This window comes from Pholis gunnellus, assembly GCF_910591455.1.
Source record: "Pholis gunnellus genome assembly, chromosome: 9".
NCBI lineage: Eukaryota > Metazoa > Chordata > Actinopteri > Perciformes > Pholidae > Pholis > Pholis gunnellus.
The window spans coordinates 15,450,340-15,467,447 of record NC_136535.1 but is presented as its reverse complement, the minus strand read 5'-3'; the positions used below and the strand labels follow the sequence as shown (position 1 = coordinate 15,467,447).

General features: G+C 42.2%; 1 protein-coding gene across 3 annotated transcripts in view; it reads right to left on the bottom strand.

Moving 5' to 3' along the window:
* arhgef12a (Rho guanine nucleotide exchange factor (GEF) 12a) overlaps positions 1 to 14,926 on the bottom strand; it is a 35,629-nt gene extending 20,703 nt beyond the window's left edge. For all 3 annotated transcript variants that reach the window (XM_079166719.1, XM_079166721.1, XM_079166720.1), the window contains exons 1-3: positions 14,144 to 14,926; positions 2,621 to 2,641; positions 1,727 to 1,818 (exon numbers count right to left, since the gene is read on the bottom strand). In XM_079166719.1, coding sequence (XP_079022845.1) covers positions 1,727 to 1,818; positions 2,621 to 2,641; positions 14,144 to 14,175 — 145 coding nt within the window. In that variant the 5' untranslated portion in view covers positions 14,176 to 14,926. The remainder of the gene's footprint in view (positions 1 to 1,726; positions 1,819 to 2,620; positions 2,642 to 14,143) is intronic.
* Positions 14,927 to 17,108: the final 2,182 nt, after the last annotated feature.

Sequence of the window (17,108 nt, the reverse complement as noted above, 5' to 3'; positions counted from 1 at the left end):
GTATATTTCACACCGTTAAAGATAATAACTAGTGGTGTAACGGACCGTTGTCGATACGCATGTGAACCGCAGATTAATTACACAGTTTAACGTTAACCATCACAGTGTGAAAGAAAGTTTTACCGCCGATTGTTATCTGCAGATATTCAGTAAAATATGCGATCAGGACATTTGGCATTTATGCTTTTCTAGTCGCTGAACTCTAATAATGTTACATTGTAAACAACCAATCCGTGTTGAAATTGACAGGAAGAGAGCTGGTTACCATTCATTTGGAAACATGTGACTTTCGGGAGCCAGCATTAATATCCATTTTTAGAGTATCTGACTACTCCTGCCCATCCTTAATAAACCCAGTTTGAAATTATGACAGAAAAGATGACACCAGGAGAACATCTAGGAAAATATTATCAAAGAATTCATGCAAGTTTCAGATAACTAAAAGGGGATGAATAGAAATAAAGACGACCACCATGCAGACATGCAAAAGATCATTACACAAATCCAAAACATGTCTAATGTTAAGAATGATCCGAAGATATAGCTTTCTATTAAATAAGGAATAATTTGCCTCTCTGTGGTTACTTTGCACTTGGTTTAACCACTGAATCGTTCCAAAAGTGGAACAAACCTCCAGAGAAATCCAGGAGGTTCTAGTGTGGCTCTACACAACAACGTGCAGGCCTTGTGTTACCACTGAGAAAGCACATCTTGTCTCCGTTTTGTTGCATCATACAGAGATAAGCCGCCATGTGGCGTGGAGGATTTTCTATTTTGTTTTGAATACAGAAGCTTTAGTCACATCTCAAATCACGATTGCTGACAAACACTACAGGGAGTGTCAAACTAGTCGGATTCTGAACCCTAACAATCTCACCCTGCAATACACTCAAAACTGGAGCGCATAACGGGCTTAATGGCTTTGTGTTCCTGTCAAGGATGCATCGAGACCACCCAACCACTTTTAACATACGAAACGCACAGTGCACTGATTTATGTTAAACTACAAGAACCATGTGGACATTTAACATGCAGCTGCAGATTTTAGAGTCCTATAATCAAGCCTTTCTTTGCTTATCGGCTTAAAACCTGCAACATCTAAAGCAACATCAGCTTGTGCCAAACAGTCGGTATAATGCAGTGTAATGAAGACTTAGCCAATAAACACTTATTATACTGTCCATTAGTTAGCATTAACACACAAAATAAAAGTTGTTACGCTCCAGTGGTAAGACTCAAACAATTATCTCAGATCAGACAACATAGGTCAAATTAATGTACAATTTTTAAAGAGAACACAATACATACAGCAAGAAACACACACACACACACACACACACACACACACACCACCCTTCACCATCCCAGCATGCCTTGTGCATTGAGCAAACTATCACCACCACAATTGTTTCATGAAACAGTGTTTGTGTGTGTTAGAGAGAGAGAGAGAGAGAGAGAGAGAGAGAGAGGAAGCGAGCGAGAGAGAGAGAGAGAGAGAGAAAGAGAGCGAGTGAGAGAGAGAAAGAGAGCGAGTGAGCGAGAGCAAGAGAGAGAGAGAGAGAGAGCGAGAGAGCGAGTGAGAGAGAGAGAGAGAGCTGTATGCAGCAGTCAGTCAGATAAAGTGATGCATACAGAGACAGAGGGACAGGATAGAGATACAGCAGAGTCTGTGACAGACAGTAAGAAAAGAATGAATAAGAAGAACAGAAAAGAGGTGGAAAGTTACCTGTAGGGTCAAACTCATTGGAGGGAAGTGAGGTTTTGTCACTTTTGGGTTTCTTGTCCGGGGGGTGGTCTTTACTGAGAATGCTGCTGGTTCTAGAGAAACAGAAAAAAAAACCATTGGCGTTTATCCCGCATGTGCTGTCATATGCAACACTGTAGACTTTTATAAGAACCTTTTTTTTTTTTTTTACAACATGTGCACGAGATGCAGGCAAGTGAAGGTTCAGGAGGAATTACAACAGCACACAGAACCAGCAATTGTTCACTGTAGCATTGAGAATAATGTGGCAAGATGACCTCCTAGTGTATGAATCACGCTGAGTGTGTCTACTGTATAATGTGACAGCCAGAGAGGATGTGGAGTCGCTCTGCTGAGTGCCCGGAGAGCGAGGCCAGAGAAAGGACGCTCCTCACAGGAGGTGCTACGAGGCCAGACTCCGGCCTGAACCTCGGGAGGCTATGTATGGCTGCTTCTGCCTATGCCGGCCCCAACTGTGAAAGGCCACTGTTCTGTTCACAGTGAAAGGCAGTGATGGACCGCCCTCAGAAGAGGGACCCCTTTGTCCCTCACTCTGGGTGTGTGTGTGTGTGTGTGTGTGTGTGTGTGTGTGTGTGTGTGTGTGTGTGTACATGAGTGAGGCAGAGGGGAGAGGGGGTATGTTTGGTCTAAGCTCTGAAGACTTCTGTTGCAGCACAGCAGTTCCTAGTAATACCTGCCTCATTTCCCTCATCTGGAACTCTGTGTATGTAAACCACTGGTTGGTGTGGGTGTGTGTGTGTGTGTGTGTGTGTGTGTGTGTGTGTGTGTGTGTGTGTGTGTGTGGCCACCAGGATGTCATACCCCTAAACATGCATAGATATTTGCAATAGAATTTGAGAAAATAAAGGTCCTTACCTGTTTGCTTTCTTGGGAAACCTGCAAGATAAAACAGAAGGCTCATCAGTATCTCACAGCAATGAACTGATAGACGATGAATGCAATGAAGTGAATCAAAGCTGAGCGTAGATGGAGGGTGAAAAACAAGACGCCAAGCTGACAGCTTCCCCTGAGACCCATATTGTGGTAAACATGATAATCCTGATGAAACATCAGAGTTCTTCAGCTGCAGATTAAAGCCCTTTCCAGGTCAAATGTCTTTAGCCTCTTAGATCTCAGCTGTGAGTACATGTATGTGTGTGTGTGTGTGTGTGTGTGTGTGTGTGTGTGTGTGTGTGTGTGTGTGTGCCGTGATTTCGTTCCTTACGGACATCATGACTTGACTGTAATAATCATCTCCTAATCACATCCATGGCCTGTTTCCTTCGAGGCAGCCTGCCCTGAGACTGATTACTGCCACAGCGTGAGGTAGAGATGACATTATTTAGGGATGCCGTCAGGACCATAATGGAACAGGCCGTGTTTTCCAGGAAGTTAGAGATCTATGTATTGACGTGCTGTTGTGGCTGATGCAAATTGAAATGTCAATTTAGATTTAGTGAGATACTGCAGTGTTCATTCTCGCAGTAGGCATTTGATCTCATCTTGATAATAAAACCTAATGGAGTGAAAGCAATTCAGAGGGAAATAATGAATTCTGCATTGAAGATTAAAGGTTTTCCCCCTCACTTTGACAATGCCTTGGACTGTAAAGAGTTTATATTAGCGTCTGTGGGAGTATCAAAAGGTGGACCTGGCAATTCATACATAACAACCTATTTTAACTCCAGTTCTCTGTGAGAGATACGCATCACTGTATTAAACTCAGGCATGAGCCACACTTTGAAATGGGCAAAATTACATTTAAAAATTCTCGATTCCCTGGAAGTCATGGAGAGAATCTATACCAAAAGCTATTTAAAGGCCAATGTTTGTCATATGTTTTATCTGTAATGCACTTTGCACTGAAAGGAAAATCTCCTGGACACACTTAACCAATTAACTAAATCTAAATTATTCCTGGTGGAGTCTGCTCTGAACAGAAGGGAGACATGTTTTTCTATTCTTCTTCATGTAGAAAAACGACTAATGTTGAACCACAAAAGGTTATATTGTTAATTACCATAAAACCTACATAAAGATTCAGTTTCATTTTTATATTGTGTATTGTGATGAAGTGGAGATCATGATGAAGATTGATGTCTCAGACAGGTTATAATCCCACAAAAACAACATAATGAACCAGTTGCAACTCTGAGTTGCAGTATTATTTAAAATCTAAATGCACAGTATTAGAATACAAAACAGTAGTACGATCACTACGCCAGTCTTCCGTAACAGGGAGGACTCATGACTAACTAGCCCACATTAACTCTTTCTCCTGGTGACAGTGCGTCCCATTCAGAGCCATGCAGGAGCAGCTGAATGGCCCGTTTATGAAAATGCCTCCGACTGTAATAAGTTCCAGAGCCTCCAGCAGAAAAAAAAAAAGAAACAACCTAACTTTAAGTAGCCCACTCCCTAAGAAACCTCTGAATTGGAGAGATGGAAAAGTCAGCACATAAACACACACACACACACACACTGAACTGGGACATGCGTACGCTTATGGATGGCAAAACTGAGTAGGCAGATGTTGTTCTTGGTCCATCATACAGGAACAAATAAAAACGTGACAGGCAAACCCAGTTCTAACAGGCTGGATGATGCACCAGGCTGCCTATTAGAGTTTTATTCATGTTGAAACAGTTTCAAGAGAACTGAGAAGGAATTTGGCTTAGTATAATATCACATAGTATCTATATTTCAAAGAACTATGGAGTGACCTGCCTAAGACCCATTTAAGGGCCGAGGAGAGGGACAAAGCAGGTCATGAAGAGAGATGACAGCAATGGACAGAAACAAGAGGACAGAGGGAAGGAGATGTTGAAGAGGAAGCAAGAGACTGAAACACAAAGCACGAGATAGAAAGCAAAAACAGAGAAACAGAGAAAAAGCATATTTAGAAAGAATATTACTGATACTGAAGGTTGAACGCAATGGAAGAATTGAACATTTATGCAAGTTAAGCCAGAAAGCGGTAATGATGAAACAGAAGGCTGCACGTCGGGGTGAAGAAAATATTTTACAATCAGATCCAAGTACTCAAAGGGGCTAATTTCGAAATTGAAAGCATATCTGGAGCGAGTCGGCAGCTAGAAGCTAACGGTGCTAACGGCGCTAACAGTGCAAACAACAATGACAACAGTGGTGCATAAATCTTCAACTGCGTCGCCGTGGGTTGGATGGCGTTTACCGTAACCCTCAGAGCGTGAAATAAAGTTTTACTGACATTGTCATCCGCCAATATTCAGTAAAGAAATGTGATCAGGACATCGGCATGTACGTAGGCTTTTCTAGTCGCCGATCTCTGATAATGTTCCACTGTAAACAACCAATCCGTGTAGAAAATGACCGGAGGAGAGCCGGTAAAGTTGCTAAAGCGTTCAGGCTCTGTACGGTGAAAATGAGTATTGTTGGGCGATGGTAAATTATTAGGTTATCGTGATGTGTTCACATGTGATACTTGAATAAATCCAGTTGTTTGAAGGAGACGTTTTCACAGCGACATAAATAGATATTAGAGATGAATTATGACCTGTTCACACTAGCTCTAAGCAGATTATACTACATCATTAAAAATACTAATAACAAGATTTGTCTTATTTTTTATTTCCATATCATTTGAATTGTTTTATGACAAATTACTGTAACAAAGTAAAAGGATAACATTTAGAATTTTTAATGGTTTACAGACTTCAGAGTGGTTGGAATGGTGTTTGGGCCTGGAGCCTTGTGGACCAGCTGCTGTAATCAAACAACAAAGAGATCTGTGTCTGCCAATATGGATCATGAATTATCTGCAATATATATCAGCGGCAACAAAAAACATGATCGGGGATCTCTCTACGTTATATTTGCTCCCTTTTTTTTTCTTTTGTGCTGATCCGATTTTTGATCCGAACCGTGACTTTTATGATCTGTTGCACCACTATAGTGGTAACCACCGTATGAGCGTAATGCTGTGTGGCGGCAACAAGATATCCAGTGGGGCACACGCACTGGGAGTCACATGCACTATCATGCACACGCAGCCAGACCGGCTATGTAAACAAAGCACAGAGAAGCTCGGATTACGACACAATTTCTAATTTAGCATCTTTAAAGCGATGGGGGCTAGTTGTTGTTGTGTGAGGTTATGGATATTTAGCATAGCGGGATTTCCACAACAACACAAACATACAGTATATTGTGACATACAAAAATGTCCTCACAATGCAATATTCTAACTACAACTTCCCGCCTGTGTGGACGAGAGCGCTGCTGTCACGTTGATTTTCACTTTAAAACAGCAAAATGGAGTGTAGGAAAGACAATTATATTAAAATTATATTAATACGAAGACCCGCCAGCATCACAGCATAAACTACACCAGACAGCAGTGCTGATGAGAAGATGCAGAAACCTCATCACAACTTGAGAGTGCCACTCCAAACCTACAATAAAAACGGTACTTTAAAATATACAATTGCTGAAAGTAACAGTTGCCTGTCAATCATCTGTGTTGTGTGCACGTAAAAGCAACATATGACATTACACAGAACTCCAAAGAGGCAGAAATAGTTGTGCAAATAACTAAAAGTGTTTGGGCTGCACTTTATAATGGGTGCTTTCAATATGAAAAGGAATGATAACTGCAGCACCTCGGCTGAGTCATATGTGCCTCCAAAGCAAAATATTGTATATACAGAACATGCAACTGGAAAAATGACACAGAGCAGTTATGACTATAAAAGTTCTGAGAGGAAAAGTTTGTCAAAAAGAGACTCCAATCACTGCAGAGCTGACTGCTCACATTAAAGCTTCTCTCTTGAGTTTTTTCAGTGAAAAGAATCGCTGACACACAGTCACAGCTCACATAACATCACAGCACATCTCTAAGAAACCCTCATAATGGCTCCACATTAGTCTCCGTCCAGTAGACAACAACAGCTTATTGTTCTATGTCCTGATGATACTCTACTACTCTGTTAAGAACAATAAACAACGTACACCAGAGCTTCAACAATAGTCGATTGATTAATCAGCAACTGGTAAAATGTGCACATTTTAATGACTTAAATGTAGATCTTTGGACAAAAACAAGCAGTTTGGATGCTTCCGCTTGGGGACGGCTCTTTTGCACACCACTATATTGAGATTAACTTATTATGCAATGTGAACAGTAGTGACATGTGTATTTAAGTTTGGACTTTTTGTCTTGAGATTATATGTAGATATAGGAGAACCTCTGACAACAACATGCTAAAAATAAAAACAAGAACATTATTTCCCCTGAAAAGACAGTGTTAAAGAATCAATTTCCCTCAGCTCGTTTAATTCTTCAGATCCAGCTATAAAAGTGTCCCAAGTCTTTCTTGACGGGTCCATTAACTGTGCAGCGAGTGAGAAAAGGAGAAAGAAGGCAGAGTCAGGACAGGGTGGGATGAGAGGGAGGGGCAGCACTGGAGCGGGCCTGGGCTTGAATGCTCCATTGAGGTTTGGTGTTTTGATGGAAAACTGTGGCAGAGCTGGGCCAACTGCAGCAACAGAGGCCGAGACCAGACCAGACCATGAGAGAGAAAAAGTAGCGAGGGAGGGAGGGAGGAGCGGCCCTGAGGGAGCAGGACTCTCACACACAGCCATTTCTGTGAACGGGTCTCCCAAAACTGAAGAGGAAGGAAAAAAAGTGAACCAAAAGAAACTAAACTCGTGCAAGATTGAGGGGAAGCACTTCAGGTTGTTCTCAGTTCCTCTTAGAGTCAGGCTAAGCAGATAAATATAGAGAGAAGTTTCACTCTACATTGAATTATAAGCAGCTAACTTAAGATTTAAAAAGAGCCAACACCAAAAAAAGAAACTACAAACATGAGGATAAGAGTTGGCAGGGTACATCCGATGGACCCAAGGTATGAAACAAAGTAGGTGGACGATTGACAAAGTAAGCTTTACACTGACTTTTTACTGTCAGACAATGTTGAAGTTGTAACTTGTGCAATAAGGAGTTGCTGCAGTAATCTGGAGCGGAGCGACACGGTTCACAGCACAGGTGTTGTTGTGGCCGGGAGAGGTGGGGCCTGTTTGAAACTCGGAGAGGATTGGATGGTTTTGGGAGTTGCCTGGAGGCTACAGAGATCAGACCGAGGGTGTGTTCCATTCCAGGCGGTGAAATACAGCATAACCTTGCACCCTGCAAAACACATCCTCAGATGTTAAGATTACAGTGGAAAAACTTGGCAGGACTTGGGGTGTAACTTCTGTGGTGACGGCACAATGTCCTCAGCTGGGTTTTGAGCTGAGTCATGCCACATAATCTGGCAATAACTCCTTTTTCAGCCACCCTTCGAAAACTACTCTGTGATTCTATCTCAATGGTGTAATGATACAGTCTCTTGAACGGCCTGATTCATGCCTGCAGCCTTCCAATAGGAGAGAGCACACACACACGCACACACACTCCTTGTTATCTAATCTATATACCTGAGTCACACAATGTGGGTGCACATACAAATACACAGCCAGCATTACGTCACTGCTTTCCACTCCTTGCCACTGAGTGAGAAGTAGTCTAAACTCATGAAGTGATACTCCTTTAAACCACCGTCTGTGCTACAGTTTAATATCAAACACACTCATGCCGTAGCAGTTTAATCATACAGTATACAATGGTGTATATTGGATTTAAAGAAAGAGAGCATTAAGCGAGTGTATGAGACAGACAGAGAGACAGAGCGAGAGAGAGAGAGAGAGAGAGCTATGGTGTGTGTTGGAGAGACAAGAGCACTGGAGCTCTGGAGCTCAAGCTACAGCCTCGGGGGGAAAACGGTGCCCTTTCTGCCCCAATAAACCTCATCAGGATTCCTGACGTGAGGGCCGGGGGATAGACATTTCTTCACGCTATGCTGTCTGCTGTCCTACAGCACCAGGAGAGGAGAGGAGGTGGTTCAACACGCTACACCGTCTACACTGCTGCTGGTCACGAGACCTGTCACAAACACCTAAGAACGTCTCTAATCCACGAGTAACTTCTTTGAACTGAGTATCTTCAATTTAGCCCTTTAACTTGTGCACTAGGGTATGTGTAATAGTCTGCAGGGCACACATGGACACCTGGACCAGACCTGTACGATCTGGTATCCTGCGGTGATCTCAAAACTGTATTTATGTGCCGCCATAAACAGACCTATGATGGCATTTAAGCGGGTGCAACCTGTAGTAAAAGCACATTAGTGACACATCTCTCCAAAGCAATACAATGTTCCATCCGTTACATAGAGAAATCAAGCTTGGTGAATGCAAGATGATACTTATTACACTAAGTGATTTGTCACAAAGACAAAACATCAGGACATTTATGGGACAACAAGAATATCTAAACCGAAGAGTCTTTTAAGCAACGGTGTAATGATTGAAAGTACATTCCCTACACTTTTTCTTCCTCACCCTCCTGTTTTCATATCCTAGCTTTCTGCTATCAAACACTCAGAAGCGATGTTCTGACACTGGTCCTTGTAGAGAAAGAGTTAGGGACGTGTTGGTCCATCTAGTCACCCCTGAATCAGCAGAAACGAGGACCGTAAGATGAATGGCCGTGCTGCAGCAGGCTGATGGTCTCTCCTTATACACAGAGACCACATTCAATTAGAGCACCCCCACTCTGAGAGCCAGGGTAGGGGAGACAAATCAGGCCACAGATTTGGCATCCAATCAGCTCCTTTGTAACGTCAAACATCCGTTTCCTCCTACAAAGATTGCCCAGACATATTCGTGCACTGACACAAAAGAACAAATCCGTATTGTATGTTTATCAATTTACATAATCGATTTAGTGTGAAATATTGAAATTTAACAGCATAAACAACATGTACGCCTAATCCTAAGCGTCACATCTCTTGGACCACTGTGCAGTCTGCCGAGTATCGTGGCTTCACAAGTGTCACAGTTAGCTCGAAGGCACTAGCCTAGTTCATGGCTACAGAATCCTTAAATGGACATGTGAAGAGATAACACTTGGGGAAGATGGCTCTCTACCCTCGTCCCGCTTTTTCTCTCTATTGTAGTGATCCTGTCTTTTGTGAAGTGAAAGTAATGTTTGGGCCCTGAAGCTCTGTTGGCTAACAGGGCAGGATTGTAGAGGGTGTCCACAAGCATCAGCATCACAGGGCTGGGTGATAGACCCCAACTCCCCCTAGCACTCAGAGCCCCGGCTAATGCCTAGACTTTACCGACAATCCAACATCACGACCCCAGAGGCATCGTCTGTTTCTTTCTCGCTCTGCTATCACGCTCTCTCTCTCTCTCTCTTGCTATCTCAGTGTCCCTTTATTTCCTTTCAGCCAGGCTTGTCTGGACTAAGATAACTAAAGAGAAATATTAATACCCTTAAAAGAAGCACACAAAAGGGCCCACGATACATCACAGAATGGGCTAACCAGCTGTCCACTTTTCATTCATACACGGCTAATTTGGGAAGGCTAATTTGATGTTCTACTCCCTACCTACAGGCATGATGAAAACATGGTGACGATGGGTGAAACAGATCGACTGAAGCAGAGAATGGAATAAGTGATGGGTGCGATTGAGAGAGTGTGTGAAAAAGGGCGAGATGGGAGCTGGCCAGAATGAACAGAGTATGGTGAGAGTTGGTGTGTGCCTGCCAAATTGACATCCGGATGTGAGCAGAGTCTTCCTCGGGTTCCTCATTTACATTCTATAAATAAACAAAACTAAGAATTTAGTCTACAATACAAACAATTCAAGTAATAACGAAGAGATAGAGCTTTGATTCCAGCTTTGGTCAGAGGATAATGAGGACAATTGCTGCAAAGAGAATCCACAGTCAGCCACCTGAACCAAAATGTAACCATGTTGTCAATAACTAAACCAATTTCCAAAACACTGTGTTAAAGACATCACTGAGAACTGTAATCGCAACGGTAGAATGACTCCAGGGTGGCACATGGTGACATGACATGATACTCTTTGTAAAGGTTTATTGCAGAGCTGTTGTGTTTGACTGCATAACGCCTTGGACACATGCTGCGTCTTTTACCAACTGGAAAACGCGAGGCGTGTAGGTCGGGAACTGGGTTCCTACTCTTGTGCCAACTTTCCAGAGCACGGAGACGGGTTGCGCCTGACATTGCTAAGCGAGTGTAATAAAATAATATGATACCATTATATCATTAAAACACTGTCCGTGGGTCAGATTGTAAAGCGCCGCCTAGCCCTGCACTAAAATAATCAACTTGTACATCTTTACCATAGACTGATATTTACGGAATAGAGGAAAGATATCTGTCGGCTGCGATTGGTTGTTCCTCGTCACATGACATGCGGTGCTCGTTGCTGTGTTCCAAAAGATTAACTATGAACATCTCAGGGCACAGCCATCGCGCCCTGAAAAAATAGGCGCCAAAACCGCGGCGCTCTCGCTTTGCGCTCACTTTTTTTAGCACGCCTTGTGGCATGTGTCCAAGCCCTAAGACGACTGAGGTGTTCCTGATGGGCTGATATTTCTGTGTACACTACCACTACACTGCATCGTGTAGGTGGCATTTGTTTTACATAAGATGTGTTGTGTAAAAGGTATTCCCCTCAATAAAATATATTGTTAGACCACCTTGAAAAAAGGTTTGAATTGAAATTCAAATGACTAGACTTCAAAAGTCTAATCCTTACTCTATAATCCAGAAGCAGGGTTCCCCAAAGGCAGGGTAGGAAGATGGGGGCTCGCACACCTGCTCACAACCTGGAGCACGTTTACATTTATTTTGCATTCAAAAACAAAAGCTTGTAGATGGTTGAGATACCACCGTTGTCACATTTTGAGCCAAGAAATACTCTAAATGCATTAGTTGGGAACGACCTGGTAATATTTAGGTGGGCAAGAGACCTAAAAATGCTGCAACAAAGTATTAATGGGAAAGAAAGGCCGACGGGCCTCAACACGTAGGGTTTTTAAAGTAAGGGAGACTAACAGTCAAAAACTAAAAGATAGTTTCAGAAGTTTGTTTAGACTTAAACTAGAGTTATTTTACCAATCTGCAAAAGATAAACAGTAAGTATCCTTCAGTTCCAGCAAACATTCTCTAACGCATGCTGTGCTGCACTTGTGATCAGAGCCTGAAATGACTCCTGGATACTCGTTTTAATGCACAGTTCAGAGCAGCTGACGCAGCTTCCCTGGTATCAGTGCTGACTAGATGGAGTAGTAGTGCTTTATAAGGGAGGGATGCCAAATACAGGAGACGCATACAAGCAGACCGACCTGTCAGAACTACTCATGAAAACATTCATCGTGAGCAAAACATCAACTCCAGAGCCACGTTATTATCCTTTGGTGTTGACATAATTTATGAATCAGTTGACAGAATATCAATAGATAACAATTTTGACTTAGTTTTTTTTATCCAGTTGTAACACCAAGCATCTGCTGGTTGCAGAATCTCAAATGTGTTGCTTTTCACTTTTTTTCATTTTACTGTAAATCGAAAGCTCTTTTTTTAGGTTTATGGGCTGTTGGCCTGACAAAATAAACACTTCTGTCATGATGAATGATAATGCATCAATTCATAACAAACTTGTTAGTTGCAACCCTATTAGCATTACCGAGCCACACACATTTTATTCCAGCGATGAACACATGACTCCAACCAGCCTCCCTGAATGTACCTGGCCTACGCTGGTGGAGGAGCATTCAGCGGACAGACAGATTGCTCCAACTAAAAGCTATTGTTTACTATTAGTGATGTCACCAGCACCACTTCCACCGGGAGGGCCTCAGGGGGGGGGGGGGGGGGGGGGGGGGGGAAACGTGGAGATCAGCAGAACTCTATGACAAAGAGCTAACGGCATGCTAAACTGACCCATCGGCCGGCAGCCCAGCCCCAATGGATGCTGGATGCATACTCCAACCACAGCCGACAGAGCGAAAAACAAAAACGCACAACACCACACATAGGAGGTAGAGGAAGCAAGGACGGGGAAATACAATCGGACTTAAGGAGAGAAGGAGAGACTGGCAACATCATTAATCAATAAAGTAATTATCAGCCGCTGTGGAAAACACCCTTGAAATCAGCTGCAGTCTAAACAATATGTTAGTGCAACAAAAAGGTACAGACTAGCCAGTCTACTGATGTCACACTGTGTATTTCTTACATTAACAACATGGCTGGCATCATGTTCTACTGGGAGAGGAACGATTGTGACGTTAAGGACACGGAGCTTGTGAAACCCAAACAAACAAGACGCACACTAAAGACGTCACCCAACATACATCGGACTAAAGGGAAGATGAACAGACAACAAATTAGTGTAGCAGCAAATCTGAGATGACAAACATACTGTAGGATATACTGCACTGTCTCAAAGAACCCTAACATTAGGTGCTTCATGGCATCTGGAATACCTCTGGGAGTGATACGTGATTGAACAGCAATGATTTGTACTGTGGTAATACTATTAAAAACACACGCGCACACACACAGTAAAAACAGCACCACAATAGCAGTTGGTGCCAGCAGCTACTGTTGCCATCATTGCAGTGGGGGAGGGGGGTCATGTAAAATGGGGTTGGGCTTTAGCCTCTAGCTCGTGCCCCAGCCAGGAGGAGATTTCAGATCCCAACCTGCTGCAATAAAGCTTCCTTCTGCTATGAATCTACTGAGCACATTCCACCGTATTGGCCGGCTCTCCCTGCAAGTATGTGGGATTCAGGTGGAGAGGCTTGATTGTAATGCATCAAGCTTGACTTGCATCATATCGAGAGTAGAAAACCATATCCTCCAGGTACGAAAACATAGGGGAATGTATTCTTGTGAAGATGCAATAACTAAATATTGACTATACAGACTGATGCTTCTCTGCCATTTAGTGCTTTCTTCAGGTCTTGACACATTTAGCCCGCTGGTTTTAGCAAGTGACAAATCTTTTGAGTTGACAGTTGTCTTAGATAAGGTGATTAGCAGACGGAGCTACGGCCTTGTCTAAACCCAGAGGTTGTTTTAATAGGTGTTGGAGAAGGTTAGCTTTAAAAGGCTTAGATGTAACAGGGATGTTGAAAGGTGCACATGGATCCCAGGCGACTGTTCCCTGGCACACACAAACAGTGTGTGCCTTGTCAATCCCTTGGACAAGTACTACTTTACTGTCTGCAGAGAACTCCCATTACCCAATGCTGAGATCAGCATGAGTTTCCATCAAGATCTGATGTCCTTCCTCAGTAATTAGATTGTATAACATAGTTATTACCGAGCACAGCGCCACAAATGAGTGCTTTACTTGGACCATGTAAAACATGTTTTCACCAGAATGGGGGCTGTGTTTGCAGAAACTTTAACAAAATGTCTGCATTACAGTGAGGAATGGAGTGCAGACAAGTGCATTCATAGAATAATAAAGGCCGTTGTTATACTGTACCTGTCAGTGAAGCTGGACTGTGTGTCACTCATTGGGCTTCCGGTTCTAGATTCGCAGCAAATTATATCCGATTAACATTGTCCAGAGTGTGATGAGGCGATTTCCTGGAGCGTCCTTTCTCTTGGCATAAGTGTGAAGTAGGCAGGGGCTTTGATAATGGTGTTGGAGATAGATTACTTGTAGGACACTGTTGGGTTGTTGCAAGACACGTCCATGCACAAAAACACTACCTCTACCAATAAACGTTACTTCCTTGCCCCAAAAATCGGAAAGCAAGGAATCTACAGTGCATAGCTTTAAAAAAAAATATCCGGGGCCTCTGTCGTATTAGCTGTGGATGATATCCCACCGGGACTATGTTGGCAACACGAATAAATACACTGCGTCAGCTGGCACAAGTTTCCGTGCATGTATGAACTCCTTGTGTGTATCCTTTGCGTTCACATCAGCGCACGATATGTATCCCGATGTAACAGACACCTCGGCCCTGCGATGCAGTCCCGTCTGCTCCACCACCACCCCGGTCCGGCTGAATGGCCTCGGTTCCTAAAAAAAAAATGATCTTTTTTTTTTTTTTTTTAAGATGCTGGAAATCCCACCAGTCCCATTTGGTATTCCTTGTTCCCAGAAATGCCTGCCTGTGGCTGTGGAGACGACTCTCCCGTGACCATGAGAATAGCTCAATACTGAGTTTAAACGACCCGTGTTACGAATTAGCAACAACTGCAGCTAATGTTATACCGGTGTAAGACGTCAGATACACACAAAAAACAACTAAAACGGTTAGATGGTCGGTTAAAATAAAGCACAATGGGGTTTTTGGGGGGGAGAAAATCCTTCTCGCTGGCTAACTTAACAGCTAACAAAACAGATGAGCTCTTTCAGCAGAAAAAAAACTTTGCTCCGTTTGCTGTTGTTTCGAGTGCAAACTAAGCAAAGTCCCGTTCACAACAATGAGCCAACATATATATACACAACGCGGCATGAATGTGGCCTGGCTTGCGATATGTCTTCCGTAATACGTCCTTCAAAAAAAAAAGTCTCCTTGAGGAAAGAAAATCCAGAGAAGTCGGTTAGCACAGCGCGACGCTCCTTGACTCCATGTTTCCACAATTCAGTTGTTTCTCGGCACAATTCCCGTGGATGTGAGCAGCAGGCTAGCTCCGTGTCCAAAGCTAACGGTCCTCTGTAAACAACGACAACAACAAAAGGCCACCGAGGCGGTGTAAACTTTTAGCTAACATCAAACGCGGTTTTCTCCAACGCGAGACGTTATTTTGTACGAGGAAATAACTTGCAAAAAGCGGTACCGAAAATCCCACTTTCTGCCGCTAGCAACGCCCTAGCCAGCTAGCTGTTGGAGTCCAGCAGCGCTTCACTAACCACTTCCGCCGGGAGACGGGAAAACTCACTTTGTTTCAGCATGTCGGGGAACACGGCTGAGAAATAACATGGAAATAATAACAACAGTATGACACCACTACTTCCACTACCAGTAGTAATAGTAGAGTATACTGCTATTAATGTATACAGCATTTCATTTGTATGTACGGCATATACGTTATTGTATACTAGGTGACACATTTCAATAAAAGAAAAATCGAGTGAGCATTTTTGATTTTATTTTTTTTTACAGAAAAATGTCAAAAGCTGATAAATAAATAAATAAATCACTGGTTTCAGCTTCTCAAATGTGAATATGTTGTTTTCTTGAAGACATTACCTCAGACACTGGGAAAATTGTGATTTTTTATTTTTATTTTACCATTTGTTGATTATTTTATAGACAAAACTATCAATCGATTACATTTTTTTAAATTCGGCCCAAATATATAGTTATAGTATATTAGACCACTACATTAGTTGACAATTTAACATAGATTGCATTGATTGAGAGAGAGAGAGAAAGAGAGAGAGAGAGAGAGAGAGAGAGAGAGAGAGAGAGAGAGAGAGAGAGAGAGAGATGTTGTGTTTATTTGGTGCTTCATAGTTTAGTCTAATATTTAATTAATCAACAACAATTTTGCCAATCGAATTATGTCAATTATCAACCACAAAGTCCAAACATTCTTTGGTTCATGCAGGTTCTTTTCTTTTTCTTATATAATTGTATTGAACATCTTTGGATTTTAGACTCTTTTGACTATTTTCCGTGTTTTAGAGACTAAACAATTATATTGATTGTATAATCAATAGATTAATTGGTAAAGACAATACTGCCTATAGTTGTTGGATATATATATATAGCATGATTGCTTGCATTTCCATGTTTGTGAAACCAGCCTTAATCATTTTCCAGTAAGGAGGCACTTTCCTTTCGGTGGTTGATTAACTTGATGATTATGTGTGCTGTTGTATGATTATTTTATGGTTTTCATGGCTTTCTGTCGGTCTGTGGTTGGCCTGAGACTGGGAGAATAGTCATTATGTTCATTATTTACAGCTTACAGTCCACTCCTTGTCTCCTCTGATGAAACTGTCTTAACTCTTCCACAAGCTTGAAAGACAAAGGAACAGAGTGAAAACACACTCAGGTGGTGATATGAAGGTGTGAGGGAGAGTGTAATAGACAGAAAATGCAAAATATATTCAAATCTAGCTGGACGCTTTAATTCATGTCTTTGTATTTATTTAGTTTCAAATGAATCTGCAAACTACTGCGGTGTCAGTGTACACAAGACCAACATCCATACTCAGTGCAATCAATGTAATCAATATTCACTGATCCCACGAGTAGTCCATTGAATATATGTTACTTTAATTACTGTACGTGCATGTTTTTGTTATTTTACCAAACTGAGAAAAGAAAAGGTATTTAAGATCACCAATGATACAATAAAGGATGTAGTTAGTGGTTTTCAAAAGGCAATTTTCTGTATTACTACAATTAATCTGTCCATTCTATTTACCATAGTGCAGTACATGAGTGAAATATGTGCAATACTGTGTGTGTTGTGTGTAAAGT